General features: G+C 40.3%; 1 protein-coding gene across 2 annotated transcripts in view; it reads right to left on the minus strand.

Annotated features, from left to right (window-relative positions):
• fchsd2 (FCH and double SH3 domains 2) overlaps positions 1-20,572 on the minus strand; it is a 181,986-nt gene that overhangs the window by 20,525 nt on the left and 140,889 nt on the right. For both annotated transcript variants that reach the window (XM_008117766.3, XM_003225416.4), the window contains 3 exons: positions 12,255-12,371; positions 10,332-10,436; positions 74-235 (listed from right to left, as the gene is read on the minus strand). In XM_008117766.3, coding sequence (XP_008115973.1) covers positions 74-235; positions 10,332-10,436; positions 12,255-12,371 — 384 coding nt within the window. The remainder of the gene's footprint in view (positions 1-73; positions 236-10,331; positions 10,437-12,254; positions 12,372-20,572) is intronic.

Genomic DNA, 20,572 nt, shown 5'->3' on the forward strand with positions numbered 1-20,572 from the left:
AACAACAACACCTAACACATGATTAGGAGTTCAGAAGAAGGCAGGACCAGGAGTTGAATAATAATGACTGTACCAAGTGCGAAGAGCCATTGTTGGCCACTGTAGGAAGGCTGGCCCATCGTTCGTTCTCTAGTTCCTCCATGACTTGGTTCATTGCACTTTTCAGCCACGTATCCACCGAAACCCCAATCTGCTTTAGGAGGTCAAGTCGAGCTTCAGCTTTCAGCTTTATTATCTATGGAGACAAAAAGAGAGCCAGGATATTACTGACATTGTTCAATCAACTCGGGAAATGAACAAGAGAATCCAGTTTAGGAGGATGAATAAATATTCTGCAGAGCCAGATGTTTGCCAGATGTCCAGATCACAAGCCTGGAGTGTTATGTCCTTAACTGCTCTTTGAACAGAAATAACTGTTCATTATAAACTGCTGTTTGATTTTAAGTTGCCTTTAAATACAAGGTAGCTCTAAAAATAATGCTATTATAGCCTTGTGAAACTTGTTATACATCTATATTTCTCTCTGCATCTAATGATCTATAACAATATAAGTCTAACATTCTGGTATACATGGGTTTATTTCTTAGGGTTCTAGATTAGTGGCAGAGAATATACTTTGCATGAAAATATTTCTATCCCTGACATATCCACTGGGAAGGAATTCCATAGCAAAGCTGGAAATTTAGCTTGAGACAGTCAAGCTGGGACAGTCACTTCAGACAACAAGCAATTATTTTTAAAAGTACAACTGCATGTACGACTGAGCATAAAACACTAGAAGGATATTAGCCCAGGTCTCATCTAGCAAACTCTAGGAGTGGGAGCTGAGCAGCCAGTGTCTTTCCCAGCATCCCCAGGGAGCATAGCCAATGGTGAAGAGTGCTGTGAGTTGCAGTCCAATAGTATTAGCTTAAGGAAGAGAAAACTGAGAAAGGATGTGCTAGCCATTTTTAAATAGCTGAAGGAAGCTGCACAACCCAAAGGATTCCAGACAATGAGATTCCACCTTACATGAAGAACTGTCTGGATAGACTGCTTCAAAGGGTAGTGGAATACCTTTTTAAGGTCCTTAAGTAGAAGTTGGATGGCTATCTTATTCAGGGGGTTGACACATTGCTGGGGCTGGTAAGTCGGGAGCAATAATGACATTTCTTGGTATTCATATAATCTCAACTTGTATCATCTGAACTGCTTTAAACGGCACTGAAGAAGCATGTATTCTGCTCAGTCTTTTAAACGTCATCCCATTTCTAAATCTTGTAACGCATCTTGTGAAGGAAACAATGCACCTGGAAAGGCGTTAATCCATAGATATAAAAGTCAACATATATCTGTTTGCCCATCTGTCTGCCTGTCTGTTGCTAGGTGAAGTGGCCTTCTATGATATTACTGGTAAAGAAAAGTAACATGTGTGGGAAAAGAGGAAGGGAGGAAAGAGAAAGAGAAAAAGGAAGGAAGGAAGAAAGGAAGGAAGGAAGGAAGGAAAGAAAGAAGAGAAAGTTAAGGGGAAAAGGCACGAGGGAAGAGAAGAAAAGAAAAACAAGGGAAGCGAGAGCAAATAAAGATTTTAAGGGAAAGTGTACAAAAGAAAGTAAAAGAAAAAGAAGAAGAAAAAAGAAAGAACAGAAAAGGGAGGGGAAGCATATGGGAAGTAGAGCAAGGGAGGAAAGAGTCACAAAAAGAGCCTGGCCAAAGAGAGTTGCCAATTAAAGGCCTGGCAGACTGTGCAAAAGGAATCTGTGAAGCCCACCTCCTCCAAGGTAAACTAAACTGGGCTCTACAGGCCAATGAAGACTCCACATTATAAGAGCTGCAAAGCCAAGAACAAGCCACGAGAACAAAGACAAAGATCCACCCAGAGGAAAAGTGTTCTTACCATACATCAGGGGAACCACTGACTGCATAGTAAAGCTGATGAAGAAACACAACCTACAAACTATCTACAGACCCACTAAGAAAATCTAACAAATGCTACGTTCAGCAAAGGACAAGAGGGATCCTCTCACCTCTGTAGGAGTCTACCATATACCATGCAGCCGTGGACAAGTTTACACAGAGACCACCAAATGCAGCATTGCGCAAACATGAATCAAGGAACATGAAAGGCACTGCAAACTAACTCAACCAGAGAGGTCAGCCCTAGCAGAGCACCTGATGAACCAGCCTGGACACAGCATATTATTTGAGGACACAGAAATGCTGGATCACTCTAACAACCACCATGTCAGACTACACAGAGAAGCCATTAAAATCCACAAGCATGTGGACAATTTCAACAGAAAGGAAGAAACCATGAAAATGAACAAAATCTGGCTACCAGTATTAAAAAAAATTCTAAAATCAGGACAGTAAATAAAGAACAACACTCAGAAGACAGGGGAATTCCAGACAAGAAACAATCAGGGTAATTTAACACCTCCCAACAAAAGATTCCCCCAGGCAGGAAGCAGCCAGGCTTTGAAGCTTCAAGGTCATTCAATGCTAATCAAGGTGGCCAATTGCAGCATTCACACTTGCCTCAAGCAGTTCTTTTCCCCACCCTGAACATTCCACAGATATATAAACCCCACTTGCCTAGTTTCCAACAGACCTCAAAACCTCTGAGGATGCCTGCCACAGATGTGGATGAAACATCAGAAGAGACTGCTACTGGAACATGGACATACAGCCTGGAAAACTCACAGCAACGCAGTTGTCGGAGACCTTCTCAGAGCTAAAGAACGGTGAAAGTAGCAGTCCCAATGACACCTGGACAATGCCAGGTACATAAGCTAGTAAATAATATTTCCACAAAGGCTTCAGGTATTCTTTAGATATACTATTACAGTAGAGTCTCACTTATCCAACACTCGCTTATCCAACGTTCTGGATTATCCAACGCATTTTTGTAGTCAATGTTTTCAATATATCGTGATATTTTGGTGCTAAATTCATAAATACAGTAATTACGACATAGCATTACTGCGTATTGAACTACTTTTTCTGCCAGATTTGTTGTTTAACATGATGTTTTGGTGCTTAATTTGTAAAATCATAACCCAATTTGATGTTTAATAGGCGTTTCCTTAATGCCTCCTTATTATCCAACATATTCGCTTATCCAACATTCTGCCGGCCCGTTTATGTTGATAAGTGAGACTCTACTGTACTTGGTAAACAGCTTTGCAATGTTTCCTTTTCCTCCATGAATAGTGACAAGTCTTTCCATGGGATGGTCTGGACAGAGGCTTGATTTGTGAGTCCTCTAGTACAACATAAATATTCTATGGGAAGCTGTCCTCCCAGCTGCATATCCTTGTATCAAGGAGAAAAAAAATGTTTTCCGTTTCATCAACCGATTTGCAAGATGGGACAATGACAAGAATTTATTTTGAATGAGAACAACCACTCAAAAAAAAAAAAAAACCACCCTGAAATACACTAAGTTTTAAAAAAGCCAGTTATATTTGGATTAATGATTGGAAGAGAGGTTACAGGGGAACCAGAGTTCGGAGCAGGTTTTCTGTGGGAAAAGAGCAAGACTGCTGAACCAGGAGAAGATTTGATGCATAGCCTTCCATGCAGGGCTGCTTATCACAGAGCCATCAGATTAATGATTCAAGATATGCCACAGATGCCAATCCTCACAGGCAAACCTTCCAAAGGTGAATAAGGGGGGGAATCAGTACTCTCTCACGCTATGCCGTACACACAAATACCAGGCTTCTCTTTGCTTTCAAGCTTAGTAAAATGCAGAAGGCTCAAAGGCAGAGATGGAAAACAAGTCATGGATCATATGCTATCAGATGCAAATCCTGACCTCTGCACTACATGAAGGGCTGCACCATTAACTCAGACTTAGAGCTTGAACCTTGTCTTCTGAGAGTGCAAAGCGTGAGTGCATTTTTCTCCCTAAAAGAAATGGCACGTACAACCCCGCCCACTCCCACAGTTTAAACTCAGTATAAAGCCCCTTAAAAATACATGATATAGAAAATATTCTCTGCAGCATTCAGAGAATGCGTATTTTCAGCAATCCAAAGATGAATCTACATTGTAGAACGAATATATTTTGACATCACTTTAACTGCCATGGCTGAATGCTATGGAATCATGAGCGTCATGCTGTATTTCAGGGGTCTCCAAACTAATGCTGTGTGCCGGATGCTGCCCTCCAAGGTCATTCACTTGACCCCTGCCCACAGTTTTAGACTTGTTTGCCCAAAGTTTGAAATGACTTGAAGGCACACAACAACAACAATCCTAATTAACTTGACCATCTCACTGGCCAGAAGCAGGCTCACACTTGCCATTGAAATCCTAATAGGTTTATGTTGGTTAAAATTGTTTTTATTTTTAAATATTGTATTGTTCTTTCTTTGTTGTTGGGGTTTTTTGCATTACAAATAAGACATGTGCAGTGTGCATAGGAGTTCGTTCATTTTTTCCCCCAAATAATAATCCGGCCCCTCTGAATTATTGTGAAGGATTGTGGACCGGCCCTCTGCTTAAAAAGTTTTAGGACCCCTGTTGTATTTCTTTGATCGCAAAACCCATAATTTCCCTATATAAACAGTCCTAAAATGGGGTGTGTATTAGAATCATGTGCCCCCTTTTAATTTTTTTTCCTGTTGGTACAAAAGTAGTGTGCATCTCACAAATAATGGCGTGTCAGAATCGAAGAAATACATTTTACACCGTCTCTAGCCTCCTCTACCAAAAGGCACTGATGCCACAATAAGTTACAAATCCCAGGATTCCATAGCACTGACATATGGCAGTTAAAGTAAAGTCAATCTGAATTAATTCTATCACTTAAGAGCCAGCCTAAGACATTATTTCTGCGGGTAAAACCCAGGAGGAAAAACACAATGGTCACCAGGGTACATTTTTCTATTTTTCCATACTTTTTGGCAAAAGCCAAAACCCAGCAAAGAAGCCTTCCATTATTTCATGGGGAAATACACTCGAGACCCTGGAAGAAACTGAGAGAGGAACGCATGCCCTGTGTTCCTGATAGCGCAAACCGGCTTAATTGGAAGAGCACTGCTACAATTGCAAATCTGGACGGCATAGGAACATACTTGCACAGGTGCTCTTCCGCAGATTCACTGGACCAAAGCTAATGAGGGCCTTTAAGGGAACACAGCAGCGTCCAGAGTTGGCCCCAAGGCTTGGAAGCTGCTATTGGTGTAATGCATGCCATGTTCATCCCCATTAACCAGAAAGCTCCAGGGGAAATGTGAAATACATATCACACTGAGATGTTTTAAGCTGTCCTCGTCTGTTAAGTCTGCATCATGAGTTTCCAAAAAAGGAAAGAGGAAAAAAAAAGTTTTCTGCTTCAGAAGGAAACAAAAAGGCTGCAGGAAAAAGTGGTGATTTATATACTGTGCTAAACATTCAAGGAAAGGCACTTCCAAACAGAACTTCAAAAAAAGTATTATTATAATATTTATTTATATCCCACTTTTTCTCTCCACAAAGAAGACTCTAATAATAATAATAATAATAATAATAATAATAATAATAATAATAATAATAGCAGAAGAGAAAACTGGCCAAAGAAGGCTCTCCATGGACAGTTCCTGGGAAAGATTGAGAGCAAAATTGACAAGGAAAAAACATGGATGTGGCTCACAAATGGAACTTCGAAAAAGGAGACTGAGGGCCTGATTCTTGCAGCCCAAGAATAAGCAATTAGAACCAACGCCATCAAAACCAGAATTGAAAAGTCGACGACAGATCCCAAGTGTAGACTCTGCAAGAAGATCGTGAAGACAGACTACGAGAGGCATAATACCATTGCTCAAGTGATCCATTAGAACTTGTGCAACAAATACCATCTGCCTGTGACAAAGAACTGGTGGGATCACGAGCCCAAAAGAGTTACACAAAATGAACACGTTAAACTACTCTGGGACTTCCAAATTCAGACTGATAAGAGTTCTGAAGCGCAATACTCCAAACCTCACGATCATGGAAAAAACCCAAGTATTGTTGACGTTGTAGTCCCAGGCAATAACAGGACTGACAAGAAGCAACTGGAAAAGCTGACGCAATACAAGGATTTAAAGATCAAACTGCAAAGACTCTGGTACAAGCCGGTCAAGGTGGTCCAATGGTGATCGGCACACTGGGTGCAGTGCCTAAAGACCTTGGTCTGCATTTAAACACAATCGGTGCTGACAAAAATCACCATCTATTAGCTGCAAAAGGCCACCCTACCCAGATCTGCACACATTATTTGTCAATACATCACAAAGTCCTAGACACTTGGGAAGCGTCCAACGTGTGATGCAATACAAAAGCCAGCACAGTGATCTTGTTTGCGGTGTAGTAATCTTGTTGTGTATTAAATAATAATAATATACTGCTTTTTTCTCTTGAAGAGACCAAAGCGGTGAACAACTTTGAGCAGGGTTCATCTTGGCACAGACTTTTGGGCAGAGCTAAGGAATGGCACACCACATGCTTCGTTGAAACAAAAATAAGTTTTAAAAAGAGATGAAGACTTGCTATAGAGTTATTGCAGGCAGAAAAAGATCACCATCTCCCTAACAAAACCACATGCTTTGGTTTGTCATTTTAATTATCTGTTGGCACTCCTCATTTGCAGTTTTGACTTCTGTAGATCTGAATGGATTTGATTAAAACATTCTCTCTCAGTCCTTCAGTGCAATTTCATAACCAGCTTCCAGCAGAAATTGACTGTAGATTTATACTGCAAGATCTAGAGATTCCTAGAGGGATGTTATCTTAAGTAAAAAAGTAATTTTTAAGATTTATATAAGACCAATATCAAGAAACATAATAAATATAGCATTTTTATTTCTCTCCACTTCTTCAGGTTTCCTGTGCCCCTAACTTCAGTAAATGTGGAGGGATGGCATCTTTTTATTCTCTCTGTATGTTTTAATTAATTTAAAATATGTCATTTGTTTGCTGTACAGTCTAAGCAGCTTTGAGTATAATGTAAATGTTTCAAATGCAAGAAACCCCACACATGTAAAATCTACTGAATTGATATGTATACATATCAGGTAAACAGATGAACACATGTTTCTGAGCTACTTAAAGTATTAAAGCTGTTCTAACTTTTTAAAAAAGGAGTTGCCAGAAAAGCAACAGTATTATGGCAACAGTGAAATCCAACATCTAATTTTAGGCATGTTTGTGCGTGAACCTCATTTACTGGCACTATGACTCATTTCAACATTCCTAGGACAGGAATTACTGGCAGAAAAATATTATTCTAATAAATCTGAATTTTAGCTGTATATTGGCATCAACATTATTTTACACTTTATAAGAAGGAGAATATTTTATTTTTGTCTAAGCAATTAGTGTGTAGATGAATTAGTGTATTATTCAAAGAAGTGCAACATTAAGAGCGTGGTAAGTGCAGTAGGCTTTTGTTAACTGTACAGCAATTTCCATATATAGAAATGTACCTGTTCCACCTGTTAAAGGTCAGCTCCAGAAATTTGTCTGAACGTCAAGATGGAGTTCCATCTTGATAATGCATGTTTACCATCAATGGGACGCAAACTCTGCTAGACTTAGAACAACACAGAAACAATATACTACAATATAAATGCCACATTCCTGTTCAACATGGAATATCTTGTGATCAGTTCATATCTTGAAATATAGATTATGGATGATTTAATTAATAACCTAGATCAGGGATGTCAAACTCATTTTCATTATGGGCCACACCAGCCTGATGGCTGCCTTCAAAGAGTTGCTGAATCCATAGATACAGAGAGTGAACTGTATTTTTTTAACATAGTGGTTCTCTTTAGTTTGAGTCCCTGGAAGTTACTGAATGACAACTCCCATCACTTTTGATTATTCGCCATGTGGACTGGGGATAATGGAAATTGCAACCCAATACCACTTGTGGCTCTGAGGTTGGGGAAAGGTTAAAGGATACTTTAGTCGGGCATTATAGCCACAAGCCTTGTATCTACATTCAAACTCCACTCTACTGACTAAACAGAACAAACTGCAGCATTCCAGATGTTACTGCATCACAACTCCCACCAGCTCTAGTCATGATGTCGGATGATAAAGAATACAGGAGTTGTAGTCCAGCATCTGAAGGACCACATAAAAGGACATAAAGGGCCAAGTTTGTACCATGGGCCTTGAGTTTGATACATGATCTAGATGATGGAATAAAAGACCATGAACGTCAAATCTGCAGGTGATACGAAATTAGGAAGGATAGCTAATGCCTCAGAGGACAGGATCAGGATCCAAAATGACCATAAGAGTTGAGAAAGCTAACTGACCAAAACTAACAAAATTAATTTCGACAGGGAGAAATGTAATATACCTTTTTATTGTGTCAGAAGTGACTTGAGAACATACTGCAAATCGATTCTGGTGCAAGAGAATGGGCCGTCTACAGAGATGTTACCCAGGGGACGCCCGGATCTGTTACTAAGCTGCTGGGAGGCTTCTCTCATGTCCCCGCAAGCTTGAGCTGACAAACGGGAGCTCAGCCTGTCCCTCGGATTCAAACTGGCAACCTTCAGGTTAGCAACCCAACCTTCAGGTCAGCATTCCAGTTGGTAAAAGGGTTTAAATCTTTGTGCCACAGCGGCTTCTATGTAATACACTATACTTTGGCAATAAAATGAAATGAACAGACATAGGATGGGTGACACTTGGCTTGAAAACAGTCCATGTGGAAGGAATTTAGGAGTCTTAGTGGACCACAAGCTGAACATGAGTCAACAGGGTGGTGCAGCAGTTTAAAAAGCCAATGAAATTCTAGATTGCTTTCATAAGAGAATAGTGTGGAGATCGAGGGAAGCCATATTCACATTCTATTCTGATTTAGTCAAACCTCACTTGGAATAACACTGTGTCCTATTCTGAACACCAACATTCATGGGCAAGCTAGAATGGATATGGACAAGCAAATAAAATGGTCAGAAGTTTGGAAGCTAAGAATCTCTATGAGAAGAGGCTTATGGGGCCAGATATGTTTAGTTTGGGGAAAAGAAAGGATGTCACATTTTCCTGCTCAATGGTTCTATGAATCTATAACCAATGGCTCAGAGGCACCATGCCCACTGCATACCCATTACTGCTATGAGCTCTCTTGATGCTTCAAGAAAGCTTTCTGTTGGCAACTCTTAGAAACAGGAGGTGCAAAAATATGTCTCTTTGGTCTGACCCAGCAGAACTTCTACGCTTCTACTGAGAGTAAAAAATACACATCTGCTAGTTTCCCACTTGCCTCCCACATGAATGTTTTCTGCTCTAAAGCACATGATAGTAGCAGGTGTCTCATTTATTTTTGCAAGGGCAACAGTATTCTTTCACTGATTTCCGTATTTCTTTCTCCTAAAAATGACATAGTTAAATATAGAATCTTTCACTAGTACTATGTGCTGAGAACCAGGCAAAAAGTAGCACTTAGATATAGAGATTCACACTGAGATACGAAAGAATACATGCAAGGCTTACAAGACTGAATGAGCAAAGGGATCAGTGTGCAAACTAAAATAGCTACTGATAAAATATAGGCCCAATTTAGAGGAACTTGAACTGTGTGTATGTGGGGCACGATAGTAAAATGTAGTAATTCACCTGGCATGCCTGCTTTGCTAGAATCCATACATTAACAGTAAACATGGAGCAGAGTCTTCAAGCTGTACATTGCCCTCCCCACTTATTTGCAGCTCATCATCACCAAAATTTGGCATAATCCAAAAAGCTGAAATTTTAATAAACATTTACATATTTTTCTGGATGCTGCCACCATAGCATAGCTCAACTTCTGTGAGCTTTAGTAGCAATTCAGCATTTATTGCTGGTAAAGGGAAAGTCAAGGACCACTTAAACAGTGTTTGGAGATTTTCATGTAGTTTGGGACTTCACATTACGTTTCTACCATAGCCTTTGTGTGATATCCAAATGTAGCTGTGAAACTTGTCTGTCAAAACAATGTAGAAGATAACAGTAATAAGTAGTAAGATAGTTAATTTTCTTTCTTTTTTTGGATCACTGTAATTATTGCAGCTCATTTAGCCACGAAATGTACAGAATTAGTTCCTGCTGTAGCTAAGAGGTTTCTCGGTGTCTGTAATTCTTCACTGCTAGTCAAAAGGAATGCTTTTTCATTAGTGCTGCCCCTCTTACAAGATAAATCAAATGTTATTCCTTCCCTCTCATACTGAGGTAAAAGAGGTCTTATTAACCCCTTTTAAAGCATCCACAAAGAGTGAGAAAAAAAGAAATCCACCACTGATGCACAATAACCCAACAGTTGCTATAATCTGTGTAGTTGCTTTGAATAGTCAGATATATTGATAAAATTATTTTTCTCTCACCTCAGCTTTGCGGATGTTTTCTCTGGTTTCATCTATTTTCTGTTCCAGCTCTGCTCGGCTCTGTTCAGATGCCGTCGGCCCATGGCATTCCAATTCCTCAAGAGCCTACCATAGAGAAGAAAAATATTTGGTGCGTTGAAAATGCTGATTATTACTGAGTGAATGAAATTACATTGAAACTTCCCTTGCTTCCAGAAGGAATGTAGAACTGTCCACTAAGCCTTTGCAGAGAGGTCTTTATATGCTGACACTTGGAAATAAAGCATCATCCTGATTTACACTTAGTCACAAACAGGAAGGACAAAAGTATGCTCCTTCCTGTGGCTGTCCCTTGCTCTCTAGACATTTGGCTGCTGTTATCCCTGATCATGTCAGAGTTTTAGAATCCAAGACTCTGTTGCCAAAGGTTTACATTTTCACTGTCCCAAAACACCCTCGCCAACGTTCCTCCAAACAGTCGTTTTATCTGAGGCAAGCTTTCCCTTTGATTGGTCACGTATCTTCAACTCCAACCTCTTCTAAAGTTCTTTTGGCCATATTTATTCAGAGGAGGTTTACTTTCCTCTGAGGCTGAAGGAAAATTAGTTTATGGCCAAAATGCAGAATTTGAACCCTGGCCCCAAATCCAAAATGTAAACCACTACACCATGATGGCTCAAGTGTTTCCTTACTCCAACTCTTGAAAATCAACCATAAAGTTGTTCTGAAAGTTCATATTTTCAGAGAGGATTTTCCAGATGGCTGCAAACTTGTTTCTCTTTGAAGGGGGGGGGGGGGGGAATAAAGGATCGGACTTAAAAACAGTCTCCCTCAGCTAGTGTTGCTTACAAACAACACAGTCCAAGGCATGCTAAAGGGAATCAAGATTTTTCCCTCCCTTAGGTGATGAAGATTGAATAAAAACAAAAAAACTCACTTCCCACTTGGATTTTCCTGCTAACATACAGTTGCTTTGATATGTGACCTGCTTGAGCTTACTTCTCAAACCATACAAAAGGAAAGATACAAATAGTGCTCTAAATCAAGCACGAGCAAACTGCAGCCCTCCAGGTGTTTTGGACTTCAACTCCCACAATTCCTAACAGCCTACTGGTTGTTGGGAATTGTGGGAGTTGAAGTCCAAAACACCTGGAGGGCTGAGGTTTGCCTATGCCTGTTCTAAACTTTTGAGGCTTTGGAATTTTTTAAACAAAAAATCTTTAATCAGGTTTGTTTCATATTACTACTGCTTTTTCTGAAAAACCAACATCTAGGTATTTGATTTGGGGGAAGATGTGATTCTTTATGTTCTGTTAAATATTGTTTTCAAAATTTGTGAAAAAGTGACACCTCTGCTGCCTGTACTCAACCATTTGTGCATATGTATATGCACGTCTTCATGTAACCTGTTGATTTATAACAACTCAATGAAGTTCATAGGATTTTCTAAGACAAGGGATTCTCAGAAGTGGTTTTGCCAGTTTTTTCCTCCAAAATATCACCTAAAGAACCTCATATTCGTTGGTGGTCTCTCATCCAGGTGCTAACCAGACTTGCGTAACTTACAAAATCAGACAAGATCAGGTGACTTTAGGATGTTTTAGGATGCTTCCAACACTCCTTTTTACTCACCCAATCCTTTACTTGTGTAAAAAGGAGTGTCTGAGAGCAACAACAAGCAGAAAGTCCACGTTAGAGCTTTTTAAAGTAACCGCAAAACAATGTGCACTTGTAACACCCAGTCAATGAGGTGCAGAAAAGAGAAAAAAGTCTCAAGGTGTTGAAAAAGATATTTATTTCACTTTGGTGTATTTAAAAAGAAAACCACCTTTTTCCAACTCCCTGCAACTCTGCCTCTTTTCTGCACCTCTTCTTACAGAAACCAACCAGGGACCACAGAGCACCTTTCCCTTGCAGCTGCTCCTCCTTTGATTCTCAACCCACCCGTTGACTGTGAATGATGTTTTTGTGTTCCCGTGCCACACGCGTGGCCCATTTCCGGGCTTCCTTGTTCAGACTGTGCTCTTCTGTTGTTCCGGTCTCAGATTCTAACTGCCGGCTCTGAAACACACAAAAAGGAAGAGAGTGAATGGGTGCATTGCTTAGATCTATTTCCCCACCCATGATGCCCTTGGTATGTGAACACCTGACTAGGTTTTTTTTCCCCATTTGTATCCAATTGTAAGAAATTTAAAAAAGAACATTCCCTGTGTCCTTGTTTTATGGAACTGAGCAAAATAAAACAATTCCAAACTTAGAAAAAGCCCTTCCGTTTGCCCATGAGGTTTTAACTCGGGTGGAGGAAAAGGGTATCTTACTTCCTCTATTCCAAAAAAAAAAACAAAAACCCTTTTAATTTTTTTTAAAGGTGGCTATACCGTTGAACAGGGATTCTTGTAAATATGAAAAGTTTTGTGGCTCACTGAAGAGCAACAAAACTTATTCTCAGTGATTATGAAACAAAAGAATTAAACATAGAACAGATAAGATGCCTCAAACCGTCAATGTTGAAAGGTGTTAACACTCAAGAGACTAAAACTGTATTTTGCAATGCATTTTTCAAAAGGTCATAGCTTTACAACCAGCCCTAGACTGATAAACATTTAAACAACAAAAACAGACAGGATTGCATTGCGATCTTGCATACTTACCAAACTAGCTCATGCATTTTACCCAGAACTAAAAGAAAACGTTGTTCCTTGCCCCGCAGCCCAATAAATACCAGCAACCGAGAAGCACATGCAATGGTCAATTTGTGTGTGGCTTATTACAGGATGGTTCTTGAAGCATGACTCCAATCCCAGGAACAGCCCCAACAGCAATGTGCCTATGATTGGTCCACCATGTTTTGCAAATGATCATCAAAGGCTAGAGCAGGGGATGCTTTGGTTGGGCTGCATGATACCTACCAGGGCTCTACACTTTACCCTGAGTTCATTTCAGAAAAATAAACAGGTATTCATAAGAAAGAAGGACCATATAGAAAACAAGAACTACAGTAGAGTCTCACTTATCCAACATAAACGGGCCAGCAGAATATTGGATAAGCGAAAATTTTGGATAATAAGGAGGGATTGAGAAAAAAAGCCTATTAAACATAAAATTACATTATGATTTTACAAATTAAGCACCAAAACATCGTATTTTACAACAAATTTGACAGAAAAAGCAGTTCAATACACAGTAACCTTATGTATTAATTACTGCATTTACGAATTTAGCACCAAAACATTGCAACATTTACTACAAAAACGTTGACTACTAAAAGTCAGACTTCATTGGATAATACAGAACAATGGATAAGTGAAGGTTGGATAAGTGAGACTCTTATTGTATTTTGTTCTGTAAATTTTTGTAAGCAAGACTAATAAAAAGGCAGCCCGCTTTATCACAATGGCTGACAGTCTCTTCCCTTTGATTGGGTTATTTTAGTACCAGAAGTGCCATGAATCCAATTTTGCTACAGCATTTTCCCCAAAAATATTTACACACAGAAAAGTAAAATGTCACTGTCTCTTGATCAAACTTTGGATGGAGGCCACTTGGTGTGTGTCCTGGCTTTCTTGTTTGTTGGGGAGAACATTTTCCTCCAAGCAAAGTTGCTGTTTAACACACGGCCCCAGGCTCCATCCAGCATCAGAATCCCGAAAGGTCCTGAATGCTCTCTCCTTGCTTTTGCATTGGTTACATCCTTGCACAGGTTCCCATCCCCGCTGACTGGATTCCAGCAAAGATGGGTGTTTGCAGAAACAGGGCTGGTATTTATTACTGGACCTCGGTTCCAGCTCATTCCAAGAGGAGGAAAACAAACCCTTCCTCATCTTGGCCTGGAAGAAGAAATAAAGAGCCCAAAAAGCGGTTCTAATTATAGCTTTGCTTTCCGCCTTAAGATTCTGAGCTTGGTTAATGGTGAAAGCGCCAGAAAGAGTCTTTAAAAAGAAAGACACTTTGGCCATTTAAATGGAAAACAACAACTCTCAACTACACGAATAGGAGAATGCCTGCTTGCAGTGCATTCTTAGGGAACTAGTGGCATGAACTGTCTGAAAAGTAGACAGCTTCTAACACAGATATAGGCAAACCCTGGACCTCCAGGTGTTTTGGACTTCAAGGCCCACAATTCCTAATACCTGGAGGGTTGAAGTTTGACTGTTCTAGCACCTATTGAACAACTGACCCAAAAAGAAACAGCAAAGAGAGATGGTCAAGTGTCCAACTACACAACATGGTGCCAAATGGAAATAATAAGCATAGTGACCCTTTTGTTGTTATTATAATAATGTATTTCTATAATGGCATTATTGTACATGGTGCTTTGCAAGAAAAACAACCAGAAAAAATAGTTTGGTGATGCAAGAAGCAGAATTCTAAACTGGGGAAAATAATTATAGGATTTAAAATAAGGTATTTATCTGGGATCACAAGTACGGCCAAGAATAGCATGTTCAGGCAGTAGACATCTTGGCTTATTGACAGGACTACCACTTTATGCTGATTCTCAAGCTATTAATACTCAAGCAATATGGACAATGACAAAAAAATCTTAAGAAGTTAATGAACTTGTAAGTATCAAATAAGGTGGTACACTTCAAACAAAGGTCTAGATCTGCAAGTTGAAAGGTTATGTTTTGGGAAGGAAAGATATCCTGGCAGCTATTTCCCTATGTTCCTTTTTGGCATTCAGGGATATCTTTTGAAACCGAGGAATATTTCATCTTGTCAGCTTCCATTTACAGTCTGAAGTAGTAATTGTCAGATATAGACATGCCACATCATTTAATGCTGATGAGAAATAGCAGGCAGTCTATGTTTCATAGAGTTTAGGCTGTTCAGCAATCAATTATTAGTGCAGCAATGATGATTTAGAGAAGGGCAAAAAATAAAGCAAATATCCAACTCTGAAATGATCCAGGAGTCATTAAAAAACTTAGCATAAAACTTTGATGATTTACTCACAAGAAAACATTTTTCTTTTCTCCTAGTTACTCAATTTGGTCTACATTACTGGACTGATGTAAGAGTGAAGTAGAGAAGACTTATGTATCTTGAGCTACATATACTAAAACATAAATAAAACAAATATTTTCTCATAAATTGTTAAGTATTTAAGAAGTGCCCTACGTGCATACCTGTAAATATTGGACTCCCATTCAAATTGTAAAGGGAAAGTCCAAGTAACAAGTGCAAAAACTCCAGAAAGTTACTGACAGAAATGAGCATTTACAAAATGCCAATCACAGCACTGAGGATAACAAAAACATTTTGGACAAAACATGATGCCTAACTTCTTCACTGCAAGACTCACATTATGATCTAATTGCTGACAGGGGGAGAATACGCATGATTCATGGTTCACAAAGTCCTGCCTTTTTAGAAAGGCACAGTTAAATTTAATGCCCAGCATGTTCCTTCTCATTTTGAATCTATTCTTTTTTTTCATGGCTTAGCTTTATATAAAAAAAGTTCTTGGACACTTGCTGTTACTAAAACCCCTTTAAAGACACGGTGGGGTAATGTATTCTTCCATTAAATGGCACAGAGTGAAAACTTGCACAAAGGCGACCGACAATTGCTTGCTCTGTGTAGACAAGCCAACTATCACAGCAGCTGTCTTAGAAGCGGCCACTTCTCCCATGCAAGGCGCTGACGTTTAAACAGAGGCAAAAGAAGGGTTCTTGTTAAAACATCCCCAGGGCTGAGGCAAAAGGGGGGGGGGGGGAGAGAGAGGGAGAGAGGAGAGAAGCATCTTTGAAAGAGACTTGGCACAGATCTACGGACTCCTTGATTGTCTGAGGATCACTGGGAAAGTTTCTTTGTAAATGGGGGTCTTCATAGCCCCGCTGGTCCCAAACACTGAAGTGAGTCATGTCCTCATACAAATACCCAGCGTTGTTAATATGGGTATTTTGCTCCTTATCTATTCACCACCTTTCCAGGAGTTCCGTGAAAACCAAAAGGGTAGAAGAATGGCAGTTTGGTTTTTTCATTTTCTACCATGTTTCTCAAAGACTTAGAATTAGGGGTTTTCGATCACCCCAGACCTAGAACTTATGAAACACATCTGAATGTTTATATCAGTAGTTCCCAAACTTTGGTCCTTTTGGTGTCTTGGAATTCAGCTCCCAGAATTCCTGACTATTGGATAATCTGGTTGCGGCTTCTGGGAGCTGAAGTCCAAAACACCTGGAGGACCAACGTTTGGGAATAACTGATTTAGATTGTCTTTTACCTTGCCTTTGTTATTTTATTCTTTCTTCCTGCTTGGAAGACACAAGGGGCAGTAGAATCATGACTGACCTTCAGGAAAAGGTACAAACCAAGATGGAGCTCAACTGTCCAGTTGGCTCTGGAAAAGCTCCCACTGCATCGATCCCTTCTAGGTTAAGCCATTTCTGCATGACTGGCAACACAATATGGTCCACCATAGCATGTGACCTGTTCTATGCAGTGCCCAAAATCCTTATTGCTTGGGGCTCAGCAACACCCCAAACAATGTCCATAACTCTTATAAAAACACTTCTCATGGAGTTCTCATGGTTTTTTTCAAGACTAACAAAGAGAACCAAGTTGGTAGCATAAGCTTTCATTGAATCATAGAGTTGGAAGAAACCCCAATCTAACCCCTTGTCATGCAGGAACATACAATCAAAGCACTCCCAACAGAAGGCCATCCAGCCTCTGCTTAAAAACCTCCAAGGAAGAAGATTCCTAGATGGCATCTCCACTGTCAAGCCACTTTTATCATCAGTAAGTTCTTCCTAATGTTTAAGAGGAATCTTCTTGTTCTACAATTTGAATCCATTGCTCTGTGTCCTAGTCTCCAGAGCTGCAGAAAAAAAAGTTTGCTTCCTCCCCAATGTGACATCTTATCATAGACTTAGTCTACTTTCTAAGATGTATGGGTCTCCATGCTACCAACTCCAACTTCTCATGGATGTAAGAGAAATCAAATTATGTAAATATCCTCAAATATGACTAAAAGGTAAAGGTTTTCTCCTGACGTTAAGTCCAGTCGTGACTGACTCTGGGGGTTGGTGCTCATCTCCATTTCTAAGCCGAAGAGTTGGCGTTGTCCGTAGACACCCCCAAGGTCATGTGGCCGGCATGACTGCATGGAGCACCGTTATCTTCCCGCCGGAGCGGTACCTATTGATCTACTCACATTTGCATGTTTTCGAACTGCTAGGTTGGCAGGAGCTGGGGCTAACAGCGAGCGCTCATTCCGCTCCTGGGATTTGAACCTGGGACCTTTTGGTCCGCAAGTTCAGCAGCTCAGTGCTTTAACACACTGTGCCACCAGGGTCCCCCAAATATGACTAAAGACTTGATATTAACTAAAAATGTAGCCCCTTTTTGTCCTTGGATTAATGGCTTTGCAGCACAGGCAATCCTCTTCTCTGCAGGGGGCCTTATTTCTCTTGGGAGTGCAGCTTCTGTGCTATCCTACATTAAGGTGCTCAGAGATGCTATATCAGTGCCTGTCATGGCGCTGATCTCCTGCACCATTGGCTGCTGGAAAAAAATAATTGTGGACTGTTCAGATCTGACAGTCTGAAAGAAATTGCATTACACAACCAAAAGAGAAAGTAGCTATAGAAAGCAGATAAAACTATCTCAGGTGAGGAATTTCTCTGCTGATGAAGCTATGCCCAGGGAAACAACCTTCAACTCCTCACTTCCTCTCTGTCGTAGATGCAACAAGCACGCACCAGTCAGAGAAGCAGTCTGAAAGGATCAGTGCTCTTGTCTAAATGTTTACTACTTGGGTCTGAAGGAGACTATTCAAAGAGCACTCTCAAAAGCACTTTTAGGTGTGTCCATGGGTTGGAACATGCCCAGAAAAACCTCTGACTTCTCCTTCTTAGCACAGTGAGTGTGTATACACCCATGCCATGCGCCACCACAAAGTGCTTCACCATGGTTTGCTAAATGAGATTAGGACTGTATTTCTGAAACTCAAACATAAACGTCCTTGAGTTTGTCAAGCTAGAGGCGCTGTAATTATTATGCAATTGTTTTACACGCTTTGTAGTCTTAATCAATGTAATTCTCAAGTGATACGCACAATTTTTTCCTATTTGCCTCACATTGTTATGCGATGCTATTTTTTAAAAAATGTCTTGACATCACAAATAGAGCTTTAAGTATTTGTCAGAAGGTCCAGCAACTCAAATCGCAAGCCAACCATGGCAGCTAATGAAATATGTTATCACTGCCGGCTGGAGCAATACCTGACAAGGGAGGTTAATTGCTGAACTTCTGCCATTTCTCCCTGATGCTCTCTCTAAGCAGAAGGAAGCCATTGCTCTTTCCTTTCACTGCTTCAGTCATTCTAGTGTAACTAATTGATGAGCTCCCAATTATGAACCTGCCCCTGTAAACTTAAATACAGTTGCCCCTCTGTATCTACGGATTCTCAATCTAGAGATTTAATTATCTGTAGCTTGGAAATACTCAAAAGAAGATTCCAAAAGCAGACCTTGATTTTGACATTTTACATAAGGGGTGCCATTTTACTACCCCATGCTATATAATGGGACTATGTTCAATATACCTCCTTTCCCTCAATGTGTACCAAAGATAATCTAATATCACAGGCAGCAAAATGACAAAAACAGGAAAGAACTGCTTCAGTCTTTTTCTCTGAGCCCTTTGGAGCCATTAATCTTGGCAACAGATTTTGTTGTTTATTGCATTTTCTCACAGGATCACATGCCGATGGAGGAAGGGGCCTCCACTTCCAAGCAGGAAACATAAAAAAGCGAGTGGATTTCCTCCTATATTTTGCCATGCTCTTGCAAATATGCTTAGATATGCATTTCAAGGCGTAATAAGAGGATCTTTGTGAATGGCAAATGAGGGTGCGGGGAGAACTGATTAAAGTTCATCTTGTCTGGTAACAGCTTTATACTTTATTGTTAGACATTGGCATTTGTTACTTTGTACTGTTAAGTTGTTTCTGACTTATGGTGACCCTCTCATGGGGTTTTCCTGGCAAGATTTGTTCAGAGCGGGGTTTGGCCCAGCCTTCCTCTGAAGCTGAGAGAGTGGGACTTACAGATACCTGTAGAATTAACTTCAAGTGAATTTGTTTGCAGGGTTTTATTTTTGCACCTTGACAATATCCCTTCTCCACTGCTATATACACGACACCCCACTGAGCCCCAGAACATGGATTCTTATTATCACTTGTGAGTACAACTTGACATTCCTTTCATTTGGGAATAATTTATTGTTGTGTTCACACATATACCTATTCTATTCCATCTGTTTAGATGTTCCTGGCCTCTCTTCAGCTTTGGTCAGGCCTCACCTGGAATAACACTGTGTCCAGTTCTGGGCACCACAAGTCAAGAAAGAGATGGACAAGTAGGAACATGTCCAGAGAAGGGCCACCAAAATGATTAAGGGTCTGAGGCCAAGCCCTATGAAGAATGTCTTACGGAGCTGGGTATGTTTAGTTTGGAAAAGTTTCAAAAGGGACATGATGACCATGTTTAAATATTTGAAAGGATGTCCGATTGAGGAGGAGGGAAAGCTTGCTTCTTGGTGCTCAAGAACCAGCTTCCACTGAAACATTAGGAAGAACTTACTGATGTTTAGAACTGTTTTAACAGTGGAATTATCTATCTTGGATTGTGATGGAGTCTCGTTCTCTGGAGGCTTTAAACCAGAGGCTAAATGGCCAACTGTCGGGGATGCTTTGACTGCGTGTTCCAGCCTGGGAGAAAAGAAAAGGGTTGGACTGGATGGCCCTTGGGGTCTCCTCCAACTCTTAGATTCTATGTTCTATGAATCCTTTGTCTCCTCCTTTTGTCTATCCTTATTATACTGCTTGCCCTTGCCAACTTTAAAACAAGACCTTCTTTCTCTACTTATCACAAACTCCCTACTCCTTGTTGCAGCTGGTCTGCTGACTCAAGGGATCATGTAGCACCCCTGTTGAAACAGCTTCACTGGCTCCTGGTCCATTTCTAGGCAAAATTCAAGCAGTTCATTTTAATGTGTTGTCGAAGGCTTTCATGGCTGGAATCACTGGGTTGCTGTGAGTTTTCCGGGCTGTATGGCCACTTGCCTCCAACAGACAAGAGTTGTTTCTCGTACCCTGGACCTTCCATAGATATATAAACCTCACTGACCTAGTTTCCAAAATATCTCACAACCTCTGAGGATGCCTGCCATAGATGTGGCCGAAACGTCAGGAGAGAATACTTCTGGAACATGGCCATCTAGCCCGGAAAACTCATAGCAGCTCAGTTCAT

Source organism: Anolis carolinensis, chromosome 3 (assembly GCF_035594765.1).
Source record: "Anolis carolinensis isolate JA03-04 chromosome 3, rAnoCar3.1.pri, whole genome shotgun sequence".
Taxonomy (NCBI): domain Eukaryota; kingdom Metazoa; phylum Chordata; class Lepidosauria; order Squamata; family Dactyloidae; genus Anolis; species Anolis carolinensis.